The sequence below is a fragment of the Sebastes umbrosus genome, chromosome 16, assembly GCF_015220745.1.
Source record: "Sebastes umbrosus isolate fSebUmb1 chromosome 16, fSebUmb1.pri, whole genome shotgun sequence".
Taxonomy (NCBI): domain Eukaryota; kingdom Metazoa; phylum Chordata; class Actinopteri; order Perciformes; family Sebastidae; genus Sebastes; species Sebastes umbrosus.
The window spans coordinates 15,863,740-15,891,478 of record NC_051284.1 but is presented as its reverse complement, the minus strand read 5'-3'; the positions used below and the strand labels follow the sequence as shown (position 1 = coordinate 15,891,478).

Below are 27,739 nucleotides of genomic sequence, written 5' to 3'. Positions count from 1 at the left end.
GGCGTGAAGAGCGGGCAGCCACTGCTTTCTGCAGGGACGGCGGGGCCGCACTGCCTAATTCCTTAGATTAAAAGCAGCAGTCGGATGGCTGTAGGTTCCAGAGGCAGCATGGAGACAATCTAAACAGCATCATGATTAGAAACGTACCGAGCATGTGGCTTTCATTAGCTGCAGGCTGAACCCACAGCACAGCGCTGAGGAGCAGGTCTCAGCGTCAATGCTACGCCTGCCAATCAAATACACACAGCCATGAATGTGACATGTTAGACTGATGAGCCTCCCACAACACTAATGAAGACGGGTTAGTGGTTAAATGAGCAAAGTGACATGTCACTACATAAACAATTTCCCTTTTTATTAAATCCAAATAATTTGAAGAACATTATTATATTATTCTACTGTATATTATAACCACATACAATACATTGGAATTATCTGGTCCCATTCATTTAAAAAGGTAGAGAATACAAGTAGAAGCAGAACTGTTTGGAAAATCAATACATGCTTTAAATGATATAAAACAAGTTTAAAAGAAAATCCAAAACAACAAATGTGAATAAAATAACATTTAAATAATCAAGGGACTGAGTATAAGTGATTGTGTATGTATAAATGTTGCACAACACATTTTTTGACACATATATGGTTCAGTCTTGGACTAACAGCATTTTCAAATACAGTCAGATTGGTTTACATACGGTGATTATCATGCACACAGACAATACAAAGGCTGTCGGAAAGTAAAAATGAAAATCAAGTTCATAAAATGAACTTAAAGATAATGGTCAACTTGCTTTCTTGTATCGCTCTGACACAGTAAACTTCACCTATCTTTTGTTCTATGAAGATTTAAAAAAAAAAAAATAAAGATTTGCTCTGAATTGGGTATAAATTTAAAAGTCAGCGTGTAAAAATAAGGTGAGTGTAATATGAGAAGTTCTTATGAGTTTGGTCTTTGTTTGTAATTTAGAAGGATAGAAACAAACACAAGTCTAGAGTTGAGAACAACGTTTCCATAAATAATCTCCCTGAGGTGTCTATTCCCTTTCTTTATCCACTATTCAGTTTCTTTGGCACGCTTTGCCCTGAAAGAGGGGCCAGGCGGGATTATGAGTCATGTACCCATTCGATGACAATGACAGAGAAGCTGATGATTCCCATAATGAAACCAAAGACCACCAGAAGTCCAGCCTGGAGACACAAAGAGCAAAAACAACACAGTCAGAACAAGGTCAAAATAAATAAAAATGTACGCAGAAGCTGTAGTCGGTGAGCATTCATTATATCTATATAGATTAGATCGATAGATTATATCAGTGTTTAGTTACCCCAATGGAGTCGAAGGATTTGAGGGGTCCTCTGTTGATCTTGAGGTAGAAAATGCCGGGGAAAATAAACAACAGGCAGGTGGATGTTGTCGCTCCTGGGGAAAGAAACAGGAACGTCACATGAATTGCACAGACAACATACTGTATATATGTCCGACAATAGCAGCTTCATAAACTGTTTGAGCAGGACTGCACCATTAATTATGTATAAGCAGGTACTGTGATTTTAGCCACCACGATCAATAACTGTGGAATATTGACATCTTGGCTGAGAGCTTGGCTGCGTTTAATGTCTGCTGTAGTTGAAAACAGATCAGAGTATTTCAAGGTCACTGTTAATGCAAAATGACTGTGTCCTTAAAAATAATAATAATAATAATTATAGGATTTATAAAAGACCAGAATACAGCAAAAAAAACATTTCACATACCCACAACTCCAAAGACATTTTTGATATCAGGCACAAAGATGGCCAGCAGCAGCACCACACTCAGGATGATGAGAGTCAAAATGATGTGGATCGGCCAGGAGAAGGGACGTCTTCCATACATCAGCAAGACAGCAGCCTTTCGGGCCTGAAGCGCACACACAAACAAAGCTTATCATATGAAACTAGAAAAAACCTAAGGAATCCATAGGTATCCAATCATGTCATACTAGCTTGTCAAGAAGGAGGCTAAAAAACACTCCAAACTTGCGTTAAATTTTGGCGAAGAAAAACTGACATGGGCATTTTCAAAAGGTGTCCCCTTGACCTCTGACCTCAAGATATGTGAATGAAAATGGGTTCTCTGGGTACCCACGAGTCTCCCCTTTACAGACATGCCCACTTTATGATAATCACATGCAGTTTGGAGCAAGTCATAGTCAAGTCAGCACACTGACACACTGACAGCTGTTGTTGCCTGTTGGGCTGCAGTTTGCCATTTTATGGTTTGAGTATATTTTAATGCTAAATGCAGTACCTGTGAGGGTTTCTGGACAATATCTGTCATTGTTTTGTGTTGTTAATTGATTTCTAATAATAAATATATACACACATTTGTATAAAGCACGTATCTTTGTCCACTCCCATGTTGATAAGAGTATTAAATACTTGACAAATCTCCCTTTAAAGGTACATGTTGAACAGATAAGAAATGTGTGATTAATTTGCGATTAACTATTTTAATTGATTGACAGTCCTACCAATAATACAAACATATAAACAAAGACTCAAATAAAACTTAATTTTACATCAGAGGCTTGTGAAAGAAATGCAGCTGTATGAGTCCAACAACTTCAGCCCTTTCTTGCTTTTAAGTAATTTCATAGAATTGAAAAGAAAAGAATCCAAAATGAGGACATTGGGACACTCTTTGGTACTTTTGGGTTGTGTTAAAGATACAGTGTGAGCCGCGTGAGTGAGTTATCAATATTATATTCCATTTCTGCTAATAGATCCCCTGAAATGTTACACACTGGTCCTTTAAAAGAATATTCCGGGGTCGGTGTACTCACAGGGAACTGAATAAGGGGTACAGTCAGCAACACCGAGAACAGGATGGCAAGTCGAACCACCATCACCATGATGTCCCGAGGCATGTACATATCGTAGCCAAGCAACAGCTCCGAGTCCACTTGATCTACGAGCAGGAGACAAGAATAAAGTGAGGGTACGATGCGAACCAATATGACAGGGCTCGGAAAAAGCAGCTAGAGTTAAGTAGTTGCGGTAAAGTGTGTCACTGCAGGCTTACCGTAGAAGGTGAGGTAGCCAAACAGAGCAGAAATGAGGTAAACCAGGAAGCTGAGGCTAATACTGACATTTGTAATCTTCTGCATCTTGGCTTTAGTAGGTCTGAAAGACACAAGAATGCATTCATTGAGCGCAATGTTTACTTGGCTGGTGAACAATAGACTCAATGACTTAAGTTACACAGTAAAAGTAAAGCTGCAGTGCTGACCGGTCTAGTTCGCAGTAGATTGGCAGGATAGCCGTGTGGCACAGGAAGGAGAAGGCCATGGTGGGGATGGCGTAGCCGCTCTGCAACACATTTCAGTCAGCGTTACACAGGAGTGAGGGGACAGGTGGGTCAAGGTAGGGGTGGCTGATATATTGAATATACTTGATGTATTGCATCTTGTTCTACGTGGGATGTAGTAAATGATGATATCGCCAACATTGAGTACAAATATTAGTTGTCATGTTATTTCTTTAAGCCGCCGGCATGAGACTCGCTCTGGCGTTTCACTTTTACTGCAGTTCTCTCCCTCTCACAGACACACTCTCCTGGGTGAGTGTGTCTGTGGCGTATGAGCATGGATGTGTGTATGCGGCGTGTGTTTTTGTATCTGGAGGGGAACAGGGGAAGAGCCTGGAGAGAGCAGACGACGTGAAGCACCAAAGCGAGGTATACTTGACCATCAAGGTATGGTTAAGTAGTAACTACCATCTGGGCTGCATCCGTGTAGAGACGCAAAGTTCAGGTGTGACCTTTCCTGAGTAAATGTATTCAGTGGATGGAAATATACAGTATATTACCAATGACTGTGTAAGGCTGCATTCACACCAGATCAGGCGTTTCAGCGGTTCGCTGCAGGATTATGCAGCGGTGACAGCAACGATTAACGTCTTTTGATCCCTTATGGCACGGTTGTACAGCTCTGGATTGCCGCTTACGTGATTGGCCACCGCAGCATGACGTCGGGTTGCGTTGAAGTTGATTCTGTTTCTACTTTTCCACCGCATGCTGTTGCCCTTTTTTTTTTTTTAAAATGGCATACCCTGCGGCTGCCGCAGTACCAAGACCAAAAGGAGAGCACACATTACACCTATTTTAAAGTCTTTACAGTGGTTACCTGTTGATTTTTAAATTAGTTTATTAGTTTATAAGGCACTGCAAGGCCGTGCACCAGACTACCTCTCAGAAATGCTTTTGCTTTATGAACCAGGAAGACCCCTCTGAATCTCTGGTTCTTCTCTTTTAGCAGAACAAAAACATTTGGCGATGCTGCCTTCAGCCATTATGCTCCACGCCGCTGGAACAGCCTTCAACAGGATCTGAGAAGAGCTGAAAATAGATATTTTTTTTTAAAGGTAAACTAAAAACCCATCCTTTCAGTCTGGCTTTCATGTAGTGTTTTACAATTTAGATTTTATTATTTGTACTATTTTATACTCTATTTTACTCATTTTGTTTTATCAAAACTTTACTACTTTGAGTAACTGTTAATTATGACATTTGACAATCGCTTGTAAAGCACTTTGAAGAGCATTTTATGTGTTCGAAAGGTGCTATATAAATAAAGATTGATTGATTGATTGATACCCCTATTCAAAATGAAAATGGGAGGACTTGTGTTTTCACCGCACCGCCGGATCTGCTGTGAACGCAGCCTATGTGTGACTTTTTTCGGATCTTCTCGCAAAACATTGTCAAGTTGTGTTTAAACATCTGGACCAAACATGTGCTTCGTGTAATTCTGCATGTACATATGGCCTTTACATGTAACATAAATGTGAGTGGCAGCTGAATAGTGCACCTGAGTTCCTTACATACAGTATATGCAGCCCAAACTTAGGAAGAGAGTGAGACTTCTCACCACCAGAGTCAAAGAAATGCAGCAGACCTACTTTCAACAACTGCTCAGTGCCACCTCACAGATTCTGCGTGGGCAGCATAGAGAGAAAAAAAGGCTGGTTTCATACACGTACCTTACTGGAGATGACAAAGAGTTTGGGTGTACAATCTGAGTCAGAGGAATTTGATATCTGGAGAAACAAGGAGAGAAGAGGGAGCGTGTTATTGCGGAGAGGAGACGACTTCTGCAGTGCTGCAACATAGAGCTTTATGTTTCCATTGCCTGGCTTTGGAGCTAAAAGGAAAAACAACCATCGAATTAAACCATGCCAGGTCTGCAGCTATACTCTGGGCTGTATAATTCAAAAAGGCCAGAGGTCATTTCCAGACTGATGCAAGGTCACCTGAACTTCCTTCCCCTCAGGACTGGCACCATTCACCATACGCAGCTCTCTGCTGCAGCCTCCTCTGGTCCTCATCAGCCAGAGTAATCAGTAAACTCAGTCTCCTCATAATCCTGTGGCCGTGACCGTCTGGCCCAGACTACCTACCTCAGACCTGCAGTATCTTATGTATGCGTGTTTGTGTGCACGTGGACAAGAATAGAAGGAAATGTGGGTTGTTGTTGTTACCTTGATGTCACCTGGGAGTGTGGTTATATTGTGAGGCAGGGGGCAGGGGATGGACCATTTCTTCACCACAACCTGGAGAGGAGGCGAGACAACATGTCAACAACAGAAAAGTTGGCAAAAAACTTTTTTTTTTTATATCTAAACTCACCACAACTGCAAAGTACAGCATAAAGATAAAGGCGATGCCACTGGTGTAGCCCAGGAAGCCTGTAATGGTGAGAAAAAGATGTGGTGAGAAACAAGAATTAAAAACCAGTCAGGGCAGCAAATCAAGATGATCACATTTGATCTACATACTTACCAATTTTAGGCAATATTGACAGAGGTAGAACAATACAAATTGTAACTAGGGTCAAAAGCAACCTGCCATCTTCATACCAGGCATGTCTGGAAAACAAGAATGAAGGACATGAATTATTGAATGATCATCATCATCTCCTCGGTCCTGCAGCGTCAGGGACGACAGGGATGAAGCTTCAGAGCTTTAAAAAATGGACCAACTCTGGAAATTTGTCTCCATTTCGTGTTCAAATACGGAACGACAGATTCATCATGTGGTACGAATTAAGGGCTTTAGTTCTTGCGAACCATAACAATTATGTAATTCACATGCAAACGTTGTGTCGCTCCGTCAGATGAGACCACATTTCACTTGCCGGGTTTTTCGGAGAGGGGGAATAATATTTTCCTTTGCTGAGGGATAGCCTTGGCGGTTTATTCGGGATTGGGGAGCTAGACGAGGAGGAGGAGGAGGAGGAGGAGGAGGAAGAGGGGCAGCGCTCGAGGTGACACATGTGGAAGGCATGCCGGCTCCGCTGGGGTCGGGGTCGGGTGGGGAAGGGTGCTGCCAGGCGCTGCTGTATGTTGGACCGCAGCGTGGGGTCATGAGGGACTGGCTCCACCACTCTTTATGGGGCTCCCACAGTCAGCAGCACCTGCTCCGACCACATCAACACCCACTGACCCCTGTTTGGCAGTTTCACAGCTGTGGCGTTACCATAGGCGCTGATGGATTTGTCTGTGCGTCTACGCTGTTTCTGCCCTGTGACTGGATGTTACGGAGACCCCTGCTCTGACCCTGACTCTCTCTTGTCCAATCACCTCTACTCCAACTCTAAGTTTAGCCGAACCGCTCGACCGCAGCTTAGCTAACCCCCTTCTCCACTTTTACAGAACATTATGCACACACAGGGATGTATAAAAAATCCCCACCACCACTAGGATCCACTCTCAGGAGGCTCGAGGCTTACTGTAAAGGCGCAGGATACCTAGAAGACCCATGAAATGTGGAACATTTCACGCTATGATAAGATGCAGGATAGCTGCAAGGTATGAAGTTAGAGTATGAATGCCAATGAGTCAATCTGCACATAGTGTTGAAGATCAGCATAAATCTGGCCAGTGCAGCACAAACCCAAATCAACAGCTGTCCACGTCTTTTGGCCTTAGAGAGAAACTTGAACAGGACATACAGTCCATTAGCGCAAGACTAAAAGATTGAGCACAACTGTGTTTGCGCTCTGTCAGATTATGATAAATGAGCCAGACGTTTTAATATAAAACAACTCGCTCATTTAGGCTTTGATGGAATTGAGTATGTGTCTGTTAACATCCCAAAGCCACTCATTAACAGAAATGTTTTGTTTCCCTCAGCAGTGAGCTGTAATTAGAATGGCAAAACTGATATCCCCTTGTATCAGTCTGATTCCGGGGAACATGTGTGAGAGATTTGGGGGGGGTGAAATGAGAGCACTAATACAAAGCAGCTGTGTGCGGAAGATTCAGATGTTGACGGATCGGGCTGAGAGAGCAGCTACGACTCTTGCTTAAACCAGTGTGGCCAATAATAAAGTGATAGAAGTTACATTCTTGGCCTGGGACGAGGGGCTGCAGGCTCGTCCACGTAGGCCAATGAAAGACTACAGGCTGCTCATGATGGGTGATGTATGGCTCTGCATCGTAAATGCATTTCCTCTGGGCGTGATTCAGGCCAGACAGCACAGAGCATGCTCACAGACAATGTATTAGTAGTGTACTGTGGTTTGATGAGAGATCTTCTTCTACCATATCATACATTTCTCACTGCCCGACTAATTCCAGTTTGTTTAGCTTTGTGGTGCACGAGTGTCAAATTTGACTTATTGGAAGGCCAAAGGTATAATCTACAACATCATGGGAACAGGAATGACTCATGCGTTATCTTAGTGGAGTTAATCTAAAAGAATGGCTTGGTTTCACCCGCAGCTGTGACACATTTTGAACCACATTTTCTTATTGGCGGAGAACGTGGTGCTGTACGTATACCCACCCTGTGTTGCCTGGGTCCAAGAGGCTGTCGATGGCTGCAGGCAGCTCCGTCTTCAGGATGAACAAATAGGATGCCATGGCTGAGGGGGGGAGAGGAAAACAGGTTCAGAAAATGTCTAAATAAAATAAAAGCACACAATGATACCAAAACGACTAAATCAGATGACTGTATGTGGCAACAAGCAATCCCGAATCGCTGTGTGAGGGCGGTGTGTGTTTCCCAGCGCGAGGAAATGGAAGGCAGGGTGGAGGGGGAACTGCGGCTCTGAGTTAATGCAGATGGGTGGGGCAAGCAGCTCAAGGGGATCACCAGCAAAGCCCTCGGTGCAGAGGAGCAGACATTATGCAGATCTTCCAACTGCTGGAAACCAGGAGTAGCAGCCAGGATGGAGAAGTGCGAGGAGGTGGGGGGAGGAATGCTAACAATAACGATCTCTGACGCTAATCCAGGTATTTCTCCCACTGCTCCACCTCACTAGGAAACAGGATATTATCAGCCTCCGACGGGCTCCAACATCCTTCCAACGGACAGCCAATCAGAGAGGGGATGGGGGTCACTTCCTGAGGGTCATATCAGCCCCCAAAAACACCAGGAGGAAAATGGGAAAGGGGAGATGGAGAGGACGTTTGTGGCTGAAACGGGACTCAGATGCAGTGTGTGGTCAGTCATAAAGGGAGATAATGTTAAGGGATTTATATTTGTGAAGCCAGGCGGAGCCGGAGTTAGCTGGGACCTCACTGCCCCCCGAGGCAGGTCTTGCACTCGCCGTTAAATAAGCCTAGACCATAATCCCTCAGATCCTGTATTTGTTTATAAAAGAAAATTCCTCCAATAACCCTCCAGCCCACACAGACACAAGGACACTCACACTGTGAATAACGAATGCCATTTATAAGCACTAAAATCTGTCAATACGGTTATTTTGAGGCAGCAGTTGCTTTAGTGATTTAGCCAAAAAAAGTTTTTCCGCAAAAAAAACTTTCATCCAACAATTTAAGCGAACCACAAAAAACAAAAAATCTTTTCCACCACACAAAGGCACACTGACAGGGCTCACACAACAGGCATGATGCAATGGTTGAATTTCATGCAGTAGGGTTGCGGGAAGCACAACAACACTTTGATGAGAATTCCTGGTGGGATAATACTCACATCTCTAAACAGAAAAAAAGGCCCTTGAGTGAAGGAAAAAGATTGTTATTGGCCAAGTGGTAGGAAAACATATTCTAATAATAAGCATGTATGTAAAACGTTTGGGAAAATTGATGCAAACCTTCTGTGTGTGGTCAGCGAACAGTGGGAGAGTGTGTTCAACACAAGACAGAGCCACTTTCATTTCATTAAGAGTGAGGGGACGGGCGGGCTGTGAGAGCCCTGAGCTGGTCAGTAATTAAGGTCAATTGGCCCATCAGCCTTTGGCAGTACAGATGAATGTTTACCCAGAGTGAGGCTAATTGCACTCTTATAAAAGGGGCCCGAGGTGCAGACAGATGCAGGCTGCAGTGCAGGCTCTCACACTCTCACACATACTGCCCCATGCTGGGAAAACCACAAACATACCAGAGGGCACGGCAATAATCCACTCAGCCGTGCCACTAATGACTGCAGAGGAGCGATCACCTCAGCTCTCCACTGTCTGAGAAGAGCAGTTTGTGGCTGAGGGACGGGTGGGTAGATGGTAGTAGGAGAGAGAGAGAGAGAGAGAAGTGTGGGGATAAAGGGAGGGGTCCCATTAGGTTACTCAACACTGGGTGGGTTTACCATCAGTGATCAATTAGACGAGAAGTCAGGTTTCAGGCCCAGGGGAGGGGGCCGGGAGGACAGCGGCTACAGAGTCAAAGGTTATCACAGAATCTGTATAATAGCCTCACAGGAAGAAGGGAGTAAACAGAGGCTTCTGATCACCAGTAGGAGGCACTATCTGCCTCCAAAATACACTGGCCACAGTCTGACCCTGCAGCACTGTGCACCCTCTTCAACACTTCAAAAAAAAAAACACAAAATTGGTTTATGTTCAACATGTCAAAGAAATGTATGCAACTGTGCAGTGAAATGGGAGCTGACTTACCACCAATATTTTGGATGATAATAGAAATTCCAACCAGAACCTAAAAAGAAGTTTGAAAAGGTGGTTAGTGTAAACATTTCCTCTGGTCATGGGGAAAATAGAAATTAGTGAATTAATTATTTTTTTTTGACGGAGATTCACACTAATCCAAAAGACTTACTTTTCCTGTTTTTTGCAAGGCTTTTCCTCCGAGGTCTTCATATGAATTGATACCTATGAGAGTCAAATAAAAAACAGTCACAACTACTTAAAAGAGTGTTCAACCGACTCAGCAGTGCTCTCCTATAAACACAGTTGGATCCACGATGGACAGTTTAAAACAGAAATGATCAAAACTGATGCAGCTAGGGCCGACCCGAATGCTTCGAAGCTTCGACCGTTGCCACGGTATTATTCAACCTCCAAATCACTATTCGAATGCTTCGGCTTTTTTTTTATATCCAAGTATATAATTAATTAAGTACAAATCCCCAAAATAGCCCATAAAATAAGGAATTATCCCACAACCTTAATCATCATTCATATTCAACATTAATTATTTTTAGTTATTCTCAGAGGCATATCGCTGTTTGTTGTGTGTAGAGGTGCGTGTGTGGACAGTAGTGCGGCAGCGACACAGTCTCGGGCACTGAAACGGGGGGGATTGAGGCCGACAGACAGAAGAACATGTCATCCTGCTGTGCCGCGAAGCTTCGAATACCTTTGAATATTTCCCACCAAAGCTTCAAAGCCCAAAAAATGGTATTCGGAACAGCCCTAGATGCAGCAGAACCAGATATATTGTCTTTTTTAGTCCAGGCATTCTTCTTCTAACATTTCAAAACCTGGTGCATACATTACCCACAATGCAACGTGCCTACTGAAAGTTCAGTCGTACATTTGGGTGTGCTATGCTTGTAGTGGCTAATATATTCTTGAGCTGCTAGCCTCTGGCAGAGATGAGGAGCGGGCTACAGGGGTCTGCTACGTAAACTCACTTCATCCTAACTCCACATTTCCAGATTTTTTTCATTTCAAACTCGTAGTCTTCAGACCCAACTGAACCTGAAGCAATTTATCAGACAGCTCTATCACGTATGCTGTGGTCATCCCCAATACCTGAAAATACACTTTAATGTGTAAAATTGGTGGAGTTCCCTTTCAAAGATGATCAAAAATCAGGATAGGATGTCCCTTCCCTCAAATAACTCTCAGAAAACAGTATTTGAGTGATAACTACTAAACAACATCCCACTGTTATCTCTTCTTATCTCGTCTCATGGCTCCTTGGACCCTTTTAAACATTCTTTACACATCACCTGATTCAATCACAAGTAGGAAGTGAATAAAGAAGAGCCACAACATGTCAGCTGCTTCCCTGAATAGTGATGTAATCATGAGTGAAGTGAAGGGGGACAGTCCAGGATGAAAAAATCTGGAAGAAACCCCCTGGATAAACGCAAAGGGAAGTGATAATCTAAAGTTAGACTGTGTATGCATTGTTAGTCTCTCACCTGTTTGGTCACATATCTTCAGAAGGAGGTGTATAGAGTACGCTGCCAGGCTGGACACTACTACTAACAGGATACTAGAGAGGAAGGGTACATAGAGTAGAAGTTAGCATACATGTAGTTTTATGTCTGATTTATTTAAAAAGCAGTCAGATATTTAAATGTAAAAGGTGTATTAAGAGCATTCCTACCAAAAACCAACTATTCCAGTGTGAGCCATAGCATAAGCTAGACCCAGTATGCCGCTGCCCATGATGGCATTCATCAGGTTAAACACAGAGGAGGCGAAGGAGGCTCCTTTGGTCGACGCTGATCCCTGCACACATAGCAGAGATAACATGTGGATACAAGATAAAGAGGTAGAACAATGAGTGTGAAGACAACGGAGTAGAAGAAATCTGATTATTTTTGCAAGAGCTTTAAGAGAATTGCTCCTGACAGTTTAAGAACAACTGGCCGGCCCTGATGATGGATGTCATGAAACAACACTGCAATGGCATGCAGGATCAGGGAATGGAAATGGGAATGGATGGGGTGGGATTTGAGCTGCTAGCTGTGGGACAGCTGCCTGAGCTCAGGATAAGGGGAGCTGCCCAAACTGCTTGACCTCTCTAATAGGGGATATCCTGGAGAGAACGAGTGGCAACTCTGGTGTCAGTGTCACAACAAGCTCGGATTGACCTGCGGGCCGCTAAATCAGATTCACCCTGAGTTACAGTACTGAAAGACAGGAAGTTAACAACAACACCAGATGGAAATGTAGACTGGTTGCTAGGGGTGTAACGATACATCGATCTGGATCGATGCAATGATCAACGATCCAATATCAGCGATGTAAAGTGAAAATATCGATACACATCGTCATCTTTAAGAAACGATTATTTTGAAATTCCCACTTTATATTTATTAAAAGTGTTTTTCATTTAAATGTCTGGAAAAGCCCAGTAATAAACCAAATCATATTCTAGTTGTTGTTTGTGAGTTGACAGAAATGTCACTGATTGTGTTAAATGGACATATGATATTGTCTCATATGGAACGCAGGTCCCTGATTTCCAAAGAATCGTATCATATTGTGATGAAACTTGTGATTTATGCCCCTACTGGTTGCCATGCAAAATTATAATGCAGAATTACACGGATTTGAAGATGCTAAAAATGAGACTTTTAGATTGAATATGCAATGGCAAAAATAATGTGTTAACATAAACAAATTAATGTATTCCATACAGATGTATTCATCACCAGTTTATCCTGTTCAGGGTCACAGTTGGGTAAAACACATCTCAGCACAGTGCTGAGTGAAACAACAAACCCATCAGTATAACAGACAAATCCCATCTCACCTGGTTCCTTTTCAATTTATGTTTTGTGCTGGGTTTCAGATTGGTGATGGGATTAATCTAGATAACATGTTCACTGTAAAGTCATTTGAGAGACATGTTTTACCATGGGTGGTGTCGTTAATTAACCTAACATGACAAAGAGTCACCAAATTAAGTGCTAATGTGTTTCCCCTCTCACCACTCTCTTCCTTTGAGTGAGGGCTTCTGGTCACATGAAAACAGTAAATGAACGACACTGATCAGTGTACACTATGACAGATTACTCACTACTACTGATGAACCCTGCAAAAACTCTTCTCTATCTGCATTTCTTCTGAATATGTACTGTTAAAGATATTCAAGAGAAAATTGACCCAAAATACAATTTGCACATTGTTCCGAACTTAAAAACAACCTAATACTGCTTTGTAAATCTGAAGCATTTACTCTTTTGTTCAACATCAGAGAGACAAACTAAATGCCAATATCTTTCACAGTCAAATGCTGAAGCTACTCCACTGATGGACTGTTGGTGCACACAATCAGTGGTGATGACACTATCAATACACGTTTTGAGTGTGATGCAGCTACCACTTAGGACACTCGGGCTATGTCCTCTCTATTTCTGTTGAGAATTAATATTTTTTTAGCAACCCGAGGAGGAGTTTACATTCTACATCACTCCAACTTTAATGCCTTATCCTGGTTTTAGGATAGATTTTACTTATTACTTTTAAAGCTCTTCATGGCCCCAGAACATATATCTGAGCTGTTGTCCCCTTACCAACCAGTGCACAGCCTGAGATCCTCAGGCAAGAACCTGCCGACTGTTCCCACCTCACACTTAAAAACTAAAGGGGACCGAGCGTTTGCTGTTAGGGCTCCTTGGCTCCGGTTTGGGTCATCAGTATCTTGTTTTAAATCACGCTTAAACACTTATCTATATCGTAAGGCTTTGCTATCATTTTTTAAAGGATTTTCTTAACTATTGATTTGGACTGTACTTTGTTCTTGATGTTGAGAATAGGGTGCCATGCAGTCATTCATTGTTTTAAGTTTATCCCTCTTTCTCATTGATGGATTTTGATTATCGTTGTGTTTGTTGTAAAACACTTTGTGACATGGATTTGATAAGTGCTACATAAATAAACTTTATTATTATTATTATTATTATTATTACTACAAGTTCAGAAAAATTACTCATGGTGTGCTATTTAAGGCTGGTTCTGGTGGTTTTTAGACTCAATATCTTTAAATGCTGACTGTTTTTAGACAAAACAATTAAGTTAAATCTAAATTAAATGAAGGGATTTAGTATGTAAACTTTGGAAATCTCACAGAGCCACATAATATATTAGATAACTGTTTTATGGTCTGTATGGTATTAATCATGAGGAGCAAACTGAATGTCTTGTGTAAAATCAGTGGACTTCCCCTTTAAATAGAATAGAATAGAATAGAAAGCTTTATTGTCATTGTATTAAATACAACAAGATGCACAGTTGCCACTTCTGGTCATGTGCTTTAAAACAAATACTTGACAAGACTAAACGAGGCAGATACAACATATAACAGGTAAAACACACACACACAGTTATAAAGCAAATAAAACAGGTAAAGTAGATGTAATAAATAAATATAAACAGAAGTGTTACACTAGAAGTATAAAATATAAAAATAGATGTAATGTAAACAGAGGTAATTGCACTTGTAAAATAGGTAGGGTAGATGTAATAAATAAATAAATGTAAACAGGTAGTTGTACTTTAGGTGTATATTGCAAAAGGTACAAATGACATGTAGAATATTTTTTAAGATATCCTCAGAAGGAAAATAACCATTAAAATAGCTATGGTGCAGTTTCAGTTTGATGGTGGACTTTCCCTGTTAAGTGCTGACAGAGGCAGAAAGGAAACTTGAAACTGAAGACGTTTTCAGGAAGAAGCACATGATGTCTGTCATAAATAACATTTTAACAAATCATTAAACTCAATTTAAGGATAGTTTACCTCTGCATGGAGCAGCTAGTGCAGCTTATTAGTCCTGAAGTTCACATATTTAGACTAAAACACTAGTTTCAGCTCAATTTGAGAGAGACGTGGTGCTTGTTTTAGTACTTACATCTAATAATAAAGGTGTAGTCTCGTTTTCCTCGACGTCCCCGCCGACAGATCCACTATTTAGTCTTCTATTGATGCTCATTTTCTACTCTAGAAAACTCTCAAACTACAAGAAACAAACTCTCTCTTGTCTCCAAACTCCACACACCAGTCAGCGTGAAGTCCTGAGGAGTTATGGCAGTCACATCTTCCTCTTAAATCACTTTTAAACTCCCCTCTTATCAACTAACTCATCAGCTGCTGACTGTTGTTGTTGTTTATCACTCACGTTGGTCAGGTGCCTGTCATTTCCGTCGCATTTAACACGTCAGGAAGGGAGACCGGCCAATCAGAACGCGGCTCTCCGCTCGGTCGACCAATCAGCAGCCGGCTCTGGTCGAACGCCGATGACGCATTTTCAAGCATGCCTGAGAGCGGAGGATGTTGAGGTGAGCTCTTGAATGTGATTTTTCTCGAAAATAACAGCGTTATTACTGTCTATTTAACACGAAATTGCTCAGTTTTGTTAGATTGAACTCTCATGTCACAGTTGGGATGTGTTTTTTTTTTATTTCCGCTTCTTAATCGCAACGTTTTTGTCATTTCAGGCTCTCATACAGAGTATTTCTGAACGCCTATGAGATACCCTCATAGGCGTTCAGACTACTGAACAGAAGCACTAAATGAATGCAGAGCTGTGGATTGTTTTATGGATGTTTTAGGTTGTTTTATAATTTTATTCTCAGGTATTGTCTTATTTATTATAGTATTTATCAACTGTACTATTTATAGATTTTAAGGGCTGAGAGAGAGCAAAAGGGTCAAATGCATTTTATTGCATTTCACTGTACACTGTACTTTTAAATGCATATGACAAATAAACTTGAAACTTGAAACTCAAGTCACAGTTAGGATGAGTTTCTTTTAAATTTCTGCTCCTTAATCACAACGTTTTTGTCATTTCAGGCTCTTCTCCAGAGTCTTTACGTCTGCACAAAGTGAAAGAAACCTAAAAACTGCCTTAGCGTATCGGAGCCTCTGGTCTGCCTCGCTGCCAGCTTCAGGCTTTGCTCTGAAGCCCACAATGGAGCCTAAACTGTACCGGCCCCCTCCAGAGGTCAGGGGTATGACCTCCCTGGACAAAGAGGCCTTCACACAGACCATTACTGTCCCAGCTATACGGGTGCCCACTGGCGTGTTAAACAAAGTGGTCAAGAGCCTGAGGAAGGCGACCATCCAGCGCCCAGGGGTGCCCAGAGTGGTGCAGGACAAAGAGGAGAGTAGTGACTTTCGTTTATTGCTGTTGGACCCCCACAGAGTGACCTCTCCCAGCTCCTTCAGTGAAGCTGAAGCCGAGGCTCTGAGGTCATTCAGTGTCCCCGAAGAGCTGCAGCACTACGAGCTGCGGCTCACCTATCACAACCTGAAGAGTGAAGAGGTGCTGGAGGCTGTGCTCCCTCAGGGTCAGGACGTGACCTCTGGGTTCAGCCGGGTGGGACACATCGCACACATGAACCTGAGGGACCACCAGCTCCCATATAAGAACCTCATAGGTGAGAGGCAGATGTTGATGAAGGATTTCAGTACAGATGGGTGACAAATGAAAGGAAAAAACGCATAATAAGGTGTCTTTTGATGAGAGCGCTGTCTAACACGTTGCTCCAAAATCTCCCATAGCTGTTCAATTGTGTATTTCACATCATTCTGATACTGATCGAACCATTTCACTGAATGGACGTGTCCGTATTTTTAGTTTTTCCACTCCTTTATTGAGGGTTTTCCTTTAATTTTTGACCTGTCCATATATGTTTGAATCACGTTTGTTACCGTGTGCTCTCAAAATTGTTACAGTGAAAAATACATACGTCTTAGTGGATGTTTAGCAAGTCATGTTTCAAGCACACACTTCTGTAAATGGACAGTGTTTTGCTTTAACCAGGCAACTAGTTCCTTCTAAAAATGTGACTTACTGTCATGTGAGCAATCAATTCTAAAGAGGAAGAAATGCTGACATTTTATCAGTGCCATCAACACTTTTTAAATCAGCTTTCTTAGAAGATAGGGTCTTACTGATGATGAGTATAAGATTTGCTTTTATTTTCCTTTTTAAATTCTTGTAAATGTGTAATTTTCTGATTAAATTAAAGGACCATGGTTTAACAAAGAAAAAGAGTTAGGAAGTCATATTCATTGTTAACTTTGTGGCTGCTTCTATTGTAGGTGAAGTCATCATGGACAAAAACCCTGGCGTTACCTGTGTGGTCAATAAGATAAACATAATTGACTCCACTTATCGCAACTTCAAGATGGAGGTGCTGGCTGGAGAGGAGAACATGGTCGCAAAAGTAAGTTAAAGCACAAATGTGTTAATTCATGTTAATGATCCATCTGTGCAGTCATTCTAAGATAAATTCAGGTCATTGACTGATTGACATAATCTTTGTCTGTGCTGCAGGTGAAAGAAAACGGGGTGACATACGAGTTTGATTTTTCTCGTGTATACTGGAATTCCCGGCTGAGCACAGAGCACCAGCGCGTGGTGCAGCTCGTGAAACGTGGCGACACCGTGTTCGATGTGTTCGCTGGAGTTGGACCCTTCGCCCTCCCGGCTGCCCGCTCAGGTGCCAACGTCCTGGCCAACGATCTCAACCCAGAGTCACACCGGTGGCTGCAGCACAACTGCAAACTCAACAAGGTGGAGAAGAAAGTGCGAACCTTTAACCTGGACGGCAGAGCGTTCATCCAGGGGCCGGTGAAGCAGGAGCTGCCCGCGCTGCTTAAGGGAGAAGCTAGTGTTCATGTAGTGATGAACCTGCCCGCCTTGGCTCTGGACTTCCTGGACGCATTCAGAGGCCTGTTGCACCAGGAGTCTTCCTGTGAGGAGAACTTACCCACAGTGCACTGCTACGGCTTCTCTAAACCTGACCAGCCTGAGACGGACGTGGTGGAGAGGGCTTCCCGCAGCCTCGACTTCCCCCTGAAGGACCGTTGTTCGGTGCATTTTGTGCGTAATGTAGCGCCCAACAAAGATATGCTGTGTGTGAGTTTCACACTCCCTAAAGAGGTCCTCTTCAGCGGTGATCATGAACAGACAGGTGAGAGTTCATTCATAAAACAGTGAGGAATTTAATGATAAATGGATGATGACTTCAGGGGAAAAGACAAGTAGTCAAACGTGAACGTTGCTCAGCTCTTAGAGACTCAATTTTAATCAGTTTATTTTTTCGTTTGCTTAATTGTCATGTATTCTATTTTGCTACTTCGAAAAGAGCTGAAACTAAATCAGTTTAATCGATTAATCAGTCATTTTTCAAGCAAGAATGACAAAAATGATCTGTTTTAAGCTTCTCAAATGTGAGCAATAGACTTTTTTAACCTTGTATGAAAGCAAACTGAAGATCTTTCTTCAAATTCCTTGTATATACCTACTTGGCAATAATCCTGTTTCTGATGTACAATAATCAGCATATTAATCAATGATGAAAATAATCTTTATTTGCAGCCCTAACTTAAAGTATTCATGCCGTCACTGTTGTTGTATGTGCTGTGTGTGCACTAGAGCTGTCCTTAATACCATTTTTTTGGCTTCAAAGCTTCGGTGAGAAATATTCTAAGGTATTCGAAGCTTCGCTACTGTACACACACACACACCTCTACACACAACAAACGGCGATATTTGTCTGAAAATAACTAATAATAATTAATGTTGAATGTGAATAATGTTGTGGGATTATTCCTTATTTTATGGGCTAATTTTTTGGGTAGTTATACATATACGTATTACTTATATTATTACAAACGTATATATAAAAAACAAAAACGAAGCATTCGAATACTGATTTGGAGGTTGATTACCATGGCAACGGTTGAAGCTTTGAAGCATTCGGGTCATCCCTAATGTGTGTGTTTTAATGTACCGCCAGATGGGCCAAAGACTTTTTTTTAACTTGGTGGACAATAAAGTTGTACACTATTCAATTCTAATCTGATTTTGTTTATCCACAGAGCCTTCAGCAGAACCTGCTCCAAAGAGACAGAAGTGTGAAGAAGCCACAGATTCAACGTAATCAGCATATCGACCCGCCACTGTAAGGAAACATTTGAGTTGAGAATTCGTTTTTGTTTTTTTACAAACTACGTTTTACTGATGCTTTTAGAACACATGATATTGCATCTTGTAATAAGAAATCCTGACCCAGCTTTACTTCAATTGGTGACTTCCTTTTGTTCATACTAGAATGTATTAGAACTATTATTATTCAGAGCTTAACATCAAACGTCCAAAGTTGTTTCATTTTCAAATAAATCTATACAATAATGTTTTTTCAATGTTCATTGTGATTTATTTAAATATAAAATTAACACAAAATACAAAAAACTCCTTTACACCTTGACCAAAGATCAGTCAGAGTACCACCTACCACAGCAGCTTTCTCCCTCTCCGTAGTGGCAGCGCTGTGGCTTTTATTGTCCTTTCACTCACATTTCTATCCACCGGCTTTTGGAGTTCTGGATCAGCGTTTCAGAGGGAACAGCCCACTGAACGCATCCTGAATAGCTCGATGACATGCCAAAGTTGAGGTGTATCCTCCAGCTGTGTCCTGAGGCATGGCAGCCCGCACGTGGTTCAGATACCTGAGAACACACAGAGAGCCCTGGTCAGTAACAGCAGTGAGCTATTTTGTAAATAATGTGACTGACTGGCAGCCCGAGAGCTGCTTTCAAAAAGTAGTTTCTTGTGAGTGTAACTTGAGTGTAAGTTTATTCTTCATTAAATCCACACTTGAAGTTATTTTTTCTGGCTCTCCGCGACCCTTTGGCCCTTTGATGAGATCAACGAAGACAGACATACTCATACACTAACACTGGAACACCTTGTGCCTAAAAGCCTCTCCAACATGGCTCTATTAAAGTATTATGGGTGTCTTTTATTTTTTAAGTGCTTACAGATGTATCCTGCCAAAGCCCCTTTTTTGCCGAGTTCTTAAGCAAAGCCAAAAGTCACTGTTTATTTTCACATTCGGGCACAGACAGAAAAACAGTCGAGCTGTTAATTTAGTCTCCACGTCTTGTCCCCACAGTGATAGATGCCCCTCTACTTATGAGTTGTGTGTGTATAGGGGGGGTTGACCTGTGTCCCCACTCACTCTAATCCTTCCTCCACTGTTTTGTGCCGTCAAAAAGTGGTCATTGGGGGAGAAGCGTGCACACATGTTCTGTACCGCTTTCTTGTAGTATCTTGACTACAAAGCTAAAAAAGCAAAGTCCTCCAGCAACTGAGACAACACGTAGCCTTGCCTGTCAATACTGTCTCCCCCCACCCCCACCCTGCAGAAATCAGAGTCCTGGCTAAAGCCCTCACACGAGTCTGGCTTTGTGGCCCCTGTTCCTGTGAGCCGGAGAAACTTCAAAGTGAAACGGGAATCAAGAGCACAGACAGCCCTCTGTGATTTCTGTGCCCATTCAAGCTGCTTTACAGAGTAACCCAACACCTGTGGGGAGGCTCGGAGAGACTGAGAGAGTTGAGACGAGTGTGAGAGATGGACAGGGAGGAAAAAAGGTGTTGGCGAGACTACACGCTGAATAGATCATATTTAACTTCTGTGTTTTATGATCGTACGAGGTGCTTTGCTCGTAACACACTAAAGCCTTCGGTGAAAAATAAAAGCTAGAATGACTGTGACATAAAGTCAAACATTCACACGTGATGACCTTGTCTCGTCTTAACAACAGATGGTGAAAGTGAGAGGAAGAGCAGCGAGAGATGTCAATCAGGTCTCGCGCACAAAGGCCACTCATCACCCACTAGAGAAACAACACACAAGTTCAAAACAGGAGGCCCAGTGATTAATAATAACTTCATTAGGCCCAAGCTGCTGTAGCCTGTCCTTCAGAGCACTTCAGGGAGGTCTTCTCATATGGCTTCCTGCATCAGATGAGTGCTATCTATTGATTATATTGTACTGGGCCTTTTTAATGGTGAAAAAAGTGGGCTATTTACAGCCCGGCTAAGTCTGCTCTTCCTGCTAATCTAATCCCCAAGCTACTCATGTGGTCATTCCTTCCAAGAAAGCTGAGAGCTCTGTGTAACTTTATACCTGCCTGCCCCTAAGGAGAGAGAGAGAGAACATGAAGGAGAGGGAGGAGGAGGAGGAGGAGGAGGAGGAGGAGGAGGAGGAGGAGGAGGGAGGAGGAGGAGGAGGAGGAGGAGGAGGAGGAGGAGGGTGAGTGGTGGTGGGGGTGGGAAGTAAAAGGAGGAGGGAGGATATGAGGTGAAATCACCTTTGGGTATCATCATCACAAACCCTCTTCTCTTAAACCAACCCTGTCTGCCCTCTGCTCACCCCTAACACCCGAGGTTAGTTCAGTTCTGCTCCATTAACTCAGCGGCCGTATCCGCATCTTCCTGTAAAGGCCATGTACGTACACATGAGTGGCTATGGAGGAAGCTGAACTCTTTTCACATGACTGTACTTGACGATACTGAAACATTAAGAGTGGACTGACAACACCCAAGACGTGCAACGACATGAAGTGCATTAAAAAATGTGCAGCGCATTTGCCTACAAAAACAGGCCCCTAAATCATAAAACGAGATCCAACACACACACTATACCCCTCTGAAACAGACGCTTCGAGACCCTCCGACGCTACTGTTTCAGTGTGCACTCACAGTCTCCACGCCCTCCCACCCCCCCCCCCCCCATCCCCCTTCTCTCCCTTTCTCTCTGAGGACTGGACTGCCTTTTGTTCGCAGGGCCCTGAAACCCAAGCCGTGTCGGCCGGTAACATCTTTCACTCTCCGGGCCCCACTGGAGCATTAGCTGCAACTCGATATGGGTCTTTTCAAAGCCTCGTATTATTGGGTAAATATGGGTCACTTTGGACTGGCCCATTATGTCGCTTGGGGGGGGTGGGGAGGAGTGGGAAAAGACGAGTGCAGGTGATGAAGACAACTGAATGACACAGTATGACAGTGTGCGTGTCAGACTGCAATCGCCACAAGGGAATATGACAGGGGTTTTCCATTAGTATACACACTCAAAGGAGTGATATATGATTTTGACAGATTGTTTCTCAGATCAGAGCGTCAAATTGTAATTTTTTTTGTATTCTCAAAAGCATAATAGAAGATAAAGTGCTTGTATTATTTTTCAAACTCTACTCGTACCATCTGCTGTTCTTTCAAAAAGCCACGCGGATCAAAACAGTTCAGAGCCAACAGCATTTTTCCACTTGGGTCTGGAACTCTAAATACCTGGGCAATGTCTCCTGCTAATGCTAATAACGCTCAGGGATTTTCCTGACGGGACCCCGAAAGTATTCCCCACTCCTGCTGCCTGGAAAACGCAACAAGGCCGCATCTGTAATTCAAAGTGAAAAGATAAGTGGCGAAATGTTCCGGCGGGGTTCTGCGCGATTTCCAGCTGGGAATGTGTGGCTCCTCTTTGCGTTCCGATCGACGGTGCTGCTGCAGAACGGAGGGTGTTTGGGGTTCTTCAGGGAAATGGCTGCGAGGCCCGGGACTCCAGGCGATATCAGACGGAGGCGCAGGCTGCGATGGGCCTCTTGTCTAGACTCCATGTGCTGGCTTGAATTGGATTAAGAGGAGCTGTGGAAGCCCGGGCTTGATGGAAAAGAAAAGAGGCCTGTAATGCTACAATGGTTATTTCAGCAAGCAGACACTTAATCAACATACAAACCACAGAGCAGACGCATAGGACAATGGAGCAATCTGAATCAGTCTTAAACAACGCTCACTGTAGAATTACTGTATGTGGTTTGGCTGCTTTCATACATAAAGACTTAAAGCTGAAGTCGGTAGAAATGGAGCAAATATGAATACAAAAAAAATGTTTTTATAAAACGGTCACTGTATCCTGACAGTAGTGCATGAGAGAGGTAATCTGAAAAAAATCATGTGCCTCTGTGTCCTCCGGTGCTCCTAATGGCATCTGCAAGATTTCACAGACCGGAGGAAAACAACCAATCAGAGCCGAGCTGAAGCCTTGCTGTCTCTGAGCAGCTGTCAATCACTCGAGAACTCCGATCAAACTAGACAGCGCTGATCAAATATGAATCAATATTCTGTTACTATAATGCTTATTTCTCTCCTCAAATGTTTCAGAAACATCCTGTAGTGTACTGTTTAGCTAAAAAAATTTAGAACGTTTTTGACTCATCAGCCATGTTGAGATCAGTTGAGGAAATACCAAGCACCGCCCACCAGCCGGAGCACAGCCAATAGGAACGCTCTCTCTCTGAAATGACCTGTGATTGGTCAAAGTTTTCCGTCACGGGTTAGATTCTTTAAAGCCTCAAAACAGAGCCATGAGGAGGTGCAGGAGTCTAGTTTTCTCTCAGAGCACTTGAAATACTGCTGAAGCTTTAACAGTTCAAAGAAGCTAAACTGGCTCCTTCAACAGAAAACTTGATGCAATATCTGAATGAATGGGATTTTCAAAGAGAGTTTCATACATTCTAAAGTCCGGCGCCCTTATCGGGCCTCAGCTTGGCACCTGTCCGCTTTCACAGCACCCTCACTGATCAAGGTTCAGCGTTTGTTTTTTCTTCACAAAACAAGAGAGGCTTTTTGAGTTTAGCTTGTCGTCAGCATGATTCATGACCCAAACAGGGCACGCTGACTTTCAGGCAGTTGGAGAGATAATAAAGCAAAAATGCCATCTGCAAAGATAAATCAATAAAACCTACCCTACCTGAGAGCGCTCCAAGGACTGAAGCCTCATTAGCTATGTTTATTAAAGCGAAGGAGCTTAGACTGGTGCGTTGAGTGCACAAAGACACGGCAGCTGAAAAACACAGGGCAGGCTATATCTGAACAGAGGCTGCCCAATACTTCTGAAAGGCCAGTCATGAGGCTGCTGGATAGCAGCGTGAATGTCCGGAAGTCTTCCTTTAGCGCTCTGCTCCGGCAGCGGTTGAGGATTCCTGGCCTGGGCTGAAAGGCGGTGGGGGGGGGTGCAGAGCCACACACCTGCCAGATGATTTGTCATTATAGAGGGGTCAGCACTCAGCTGTCACCCCCTAATCACCCATCCTACCCCTTAAGTCAACCCCCCTTTACCCCCCAAACTCCACTCCAGTCCTCCAAAAACACCCCCTGCATTCCTCAGGCGGCTCCGGTTTCACTCGCAGCACTGCTGCCCCATCTGCCCCTCCTTCCTACACTCTGCCCTGAGAGAAAATGTACCCCTGTGAGAGACATAACACACTGAGCGCATTGTGTGGATGTGCGATGTGTGCTTATGCCCCCCATGTGTGTGTCCACACAATTCAAATGTGTGTGAATACATGTTTTTCTAAGGGCAGGGCTGTTTGTATCGATATCGACGGCGAACCGATGGAGCAACATTTTTACCAGAGGAGGACGTGTGAATTGGTCCAGGCTGCGGTCCAGAAACAAAACCCCCGCAGACAAGCCAAACACAGAGGACTCTCACAGGTATACTATATCTGTCAACAGCGGTCTTTCATCACCGCGGGTCATAGGTCACACTCTTTTCCATTGAATGCAGCTTCCTCTGGGACGTGCGAGTGTGTGAGACAGATCCTCAGCCATCAGCCGACCCACTGTCCACCAGATTATCTCAAGTTGTATTCTGTGAGTGTGTCTAAGGGGGGGCTCAGTGCGGTTACATCACATCCTCACGGGCCTACAGACCCCTTATCCATTATCCTGTGTCTTATCATCACCGCTGACAGGCTGAGTCTCTGCATCCCAAAAGAGAGGAGGAGAAGGAGGCGGGTGTAGCTAACACTTAGTTAAGGGGAGAACATGTTTAGAGTGTTAACAGAAGCTTTGGGTGACACTTGACATTAACGCTTTTAGAGACGGACAATCTGTAAGTTGTCTTCAAGAAGGCAGCTTGTTGGTATCAGTGATAAACACTAAGAGGTACACTTGTTTTGTGTCTATGAAAGACAGCCTTGTGGAGGTGCTCACGATAAAGGCCTATTGTGCCCAAACTTCACTTCCTGGTCCAAGCGTCACCTGTCACTACTCATCCAGCTCTCTTGCCTACTGGCCTTGCACCTCCTCTGTCTGACCTGATGGGGGCAGTAGAGGCTGGCTGACCAGCTGGGCCAATTGCCTCACACCTAACCGCGGCAACAGCCGTGGGGCTTGGAGAGGCATCACACATCCCGCTAGCCACTTGATACAGAGAGCATCTTTCTTTCGTCTCCTGAGCTACCACTTGATAACTCTGCCCCCTGGAGAGCTGAGAGGAAGGAGGTGGAGGGTGGGGGTGGGGTTGGGGGGGGTAAACCAGACAGGAGAGGGAGGATAATGACATGACATCAGTGTCATCGTTAACCAAATGGGGCCGTAAACAATGGAAGGACATATGCTGTTCAGTGAATGGCTGCTAGCACAAGGCGCACCCATACATACACAGCAAAGGAGCCTTGACAGTAAGGCGTAACATTCTGGGAATAGAGCGCCGATACAGAGAGGAAGAATAGAGTTTTCCCGAGGGGTTGGGTCGCCTCCACAGGTATCAGTTACTGAAGCACCTCAAGCACTGAGGAGAGGCATTTCAATTAGGGAGAAAGATGGGAAAAGTGCAAAGAAGGGTGGGGGGGGTGAAGGAACAGAAAAAGGCAGGGAAAGGTACAGCAGTGGGAGGGTGATAATTCATACATCATAGTGGAGAAGTACCTCCTACCATGAGGTGTGCGTGGCAAGTCCCCACAGCCAAGCCCCACATGACGGGAGTTTGTTTTCTTTTGCCAGCTCTTAAGAGGGGAAAATGAGCCAGCTAATCCCCCTGTACATTACCGGCCCTTTGCCCCAGGGGTGAAGAGCAGGGGAGGGGCGGAGAGTCAAGGTCTGTTGGTGTTTGTGTGAAAATACAGACGCAGAGTTATGAGCACCATCATGCTCAAAATGCAACTCTAGAAAGCGTGCAGCAGCTTTGCAAACCTCTACACAGATCAGTGTGTGTTAAAATAGTCAGGAGACATCACCTCACCCTCCGCTGGGTGTTGACCCTGTCGCCTCTAGGCTGTGACACAAATAAACCTGGAGGCAAGAGACGGTGTTATACTCGGAGTTCCCTGTCCGCTGGTGTCTCCTTCGCTGGCCTGGTTTGGCCTGGCCTGGGTTCATCTTGGGAGGAGACTGCTGGTCTGTCTGGCACACAGCCCACAGAGGGAAACAATAACACTAAAAGCAGACCTCTTTCAGATGACCAGAATACACACACACAGACAAATGTTTCTCCCGCTCCGTCATTCGGTAATGCCCCCTCTGTTTCCGCCCACTCTTTGGGTCAGAAATGACTCACCCGCAAGTAAAAAGCCTCCAGTCAACTACAACGCGTGCTTATTTTGACTCATACTTCAAGAGAAGATCAATATTTGCACAGAACTATGGGAGGGAAAACAATAGTGATCTGGCCTCCACAAGCTCTGTCTGTTAATGGTCTGTTTACTGAGACAGACGGGGATAATGGGCTGGGTGGGGGCTGGGGTAGAGTCGGACGGCGGCCACGCTCCACTCTGCTTCTGATCTAGTTAGTAACGAGGAGAGGAAGCACCTACAGTACAAGAAGCTGAGTATCAAAGCAAGGTGGCGGCTATATGCTGTGAGCGAAGACGAGGCATTGTGTTGACACGGGACAGGTTTGCAAGTCAAATAGCCGGACTTGAACCTCCACACTTTTACTGCACTCTCTTTTGGTTATGCAAATTTTAAAATCTGAGCCCCACGGCTGCACTCAAGCTTTTAGATCCAAGCTATGGAAACACTTATATGGCCAGAGAAGCACTGCATTGAAGTCTATAGTTACTGGCTATGCTGGATCCAGTAACACAAGACAATGGCATGTGCGATGAGTGTGTAGTGTGGAAGAAAGGAGGGTATCAGATATCTGAGAAACCAAGTTCAGCGTTAGGTCTTGGTTATGGTGGCAACCCCAAAGTATTTGAGGGAAAGCCCTACTGTTGCACAAGAGCCAAATAAACAATTTTTCCCATAAATGGTACTATTTGGCAACGTCACAGCATATTTTAATTGAGGGCAAAATAGTTGCCTTGAGACATTATCTAATAGTAGTAAAAGTAGATCAAAGCACGCTGCTCTTGAGGGAGTTCATCTGAGGTCATGCTAACCGGCGCCTCAGTTTCCAGCTCATAACTTAAGCATCAAAGCTGTGTTTGTGTGAGAGAGGGTGCGTGAGTGCAGGACTATTTGAGGCCAAGAAGAATACGAGACCCGTCTCTCCAAGGTGCCATCACTCTGTTCCCATCAGTCTCGGCACTCTGACGTCCCGGTGCTGCACCTCAGGTCCCCCCGTGGTCAGTGACCTCTGACCCTGCCCCCCCACCAGCCCTTCCAGGCCCGTCAGGCCCATCAGATGGATATGTGCCCTGCAGGGATCAGAGAACCTGGGATACGTGGAAAAGCCGTTTCTAGAAATTCCTCTGGAGTACCGCATATTGAGTGAAAAAGAAGAATATCATGGCTGACTTGCACTTTCATCACAGAGTCAGAGGGGAACGAAGGGGAAGGAAAGAATGATTTGTATGCAATTTAAACCTCATACACTCCAATTTAGTGATGGCAGAAATGGATTCAAGAGTACTCTATGGACCATGTCTAGTGGTCCTGTTAACTGCGTGAGCCAAATCCAGGGTCACTGGTAGTGCTCTTGGCCAGAGGTGGAAAGATGGAGAGCTCAGACCTGGAGTCAGGCCAACCAGGCAGGGAGAGGCTAGCGAAGCCGGCTGCCAGGAACTGAGGGCTGTGATGGCACCACCGACTATTCTGGATATCTCCCTCCCACCAAAGCACTTAACATGCAGTATAAGCCAACACACAAACAAACAAACAAACAGACACACACACACCATTCACATAAACACGCAGACGCCAAGGGATGCTTGGAAAGCTAAAGAACACA

General features: G+C 43.9%; 3 protein-coding genes across 13 annotated transcripts in view; 1 reads left to right on the top strand and 2 right to left on the bottom strand.

Moving 5' to 3' along the window:
- Window positions 1-330: 330 nt before the first annotated feature.
- Window positions 331-15,109, bottom strand: slc38a6 (solute carrier family 38 member 6). The gene is made up of 16 exons (XM_037746729.1): window positions 14,836-15,109; window positions 11,581-11,705; window positions 11,393-11,466; window positions 10,060-10,112; window positions 9,900-9,939; window positions 7,832-7,910; window positions 5,825-5,910; window positions 5,672-5,730; window positions 5,524-5,595; window positions 5,026-5,082; window positions 3,275-3,354; window positions 3,068-3,168; window positions 2,829-2,953; window positions 1,759-1,903; window positions 1,329-1,423; window positions 331-1,191 (listed from the first exon to the last, which is right to left on the bottom strand). The coding sequence occupies exons 1-16, from the start codon at window positions 14,914-14,916 to the stop codon at window positions 1,108-1,110; spliced, it is 1,356 nt and encodes a 451-aa protein (XP_037602657.1). The 5' UTR covers window positions 14,917-15,109; the 3' UTR covers window positions 331-1,107.
- A 49-nt stretch (window positions 15,110-15,158) lies between these two features.
- trmt5 (tRNA methyltransferase 5) lies at window positions 15,159-19,134 on the top strand. Of its 2 annotated transcripts, none has more exons than XM_037746728.1 (5): window positions 15,159-15,262; window positions 15,780-16,366; window positions 17,034-17,158; window positions 17,269-17,908; window positions 18,819-19,133. In XM_037746728.1, exons 1-5 carry the CDS (start codon window positions 15,255-15,257, stop codon window positions 18,878-18,880), a joined length of 1,422 nt encoding a protein of 473 aa, XP_037602656.1. In that variant the 5' UTR covers window positions 15,159-15,254; the 3' UTR covers window positions 18,881-19,133. The 2 variants fall into 2 exon arrangements, with proteins under 2 accessions (XP_037602656.1, XP_037602655.1); XM_037746727.1 differs by lacking the exon at window positions 15,159-15,262 and adding an exon at window positions 15,457-15,559 and having other exon boundaries at window positions 18,819-19,134.
- mnat1 (MNAT1 component of CDK activating kinase) overlaps window positions 19,134-27,739 on the bottom strand; it is a 43,890-nt gene continuing 35,284 nt past the window's right edge. For all 10 annotated transcript variants that reach the window (XM_037746733.1, XM_037746732.1, XM_037746739.1 and 7 more), the window contains one exon: window positions 19,134-19,448. In XM_037746733.1, coding sequence (XP_037602661.1) covers window positions 19,328-19,448 — 121 coding nt within the window. In that variant the 3' untranslated portion in view covers window positions 19,134-19,327. The remainder of the gene's footprint in view (window positions 19,449-27,739) is intronic.

Bases quoted from the DNA above. Each gene is read 5' to 3' on its own strand.
- slc38a6 (XM_037746729.1), bottom strand. From the start codon at position 14,916: ATGAGCATCAATAGAAGACTAAATAGTGGATCTGTCGGCGGGGACGTC. The intron at 10,113-11,392 runs GTGAGAGACTAA...TGACTCTCATAG, and splicing joins GAAGATATGTGACCAAACAG to GTATCAATTCATATGAAGAC. The intron at 1,192-1,328 runs GTAACTAAACAC...TTGTGTCTCCAG, and splicing joins AATCCTTCGACTCCATTGGG to GCTGGACTTCTGGTGGTCTT.
- trmt5 (XM_037746727.1), top strand. From the start codon at position 15,501: ATGCAGAGCTGTGGATTGTTTTATGGATGTTTTAGGTTGTTTTATAAT. The intron at 17,159-17,268 runs GTAAGTTAAAGC...TCTGTGCTGCAG, and splicing joins AGGAGAACATGGTCGCAAAA to GTGAAAGAAAACGGGGTGAC. The intron at 17,909-18,818 runs GTGAGAGTTCAT...GTTTATCCACAG, and splicing joins CGGTGATCATGAACAGACAG to AGCCTTCAGCAGAACCTGCT.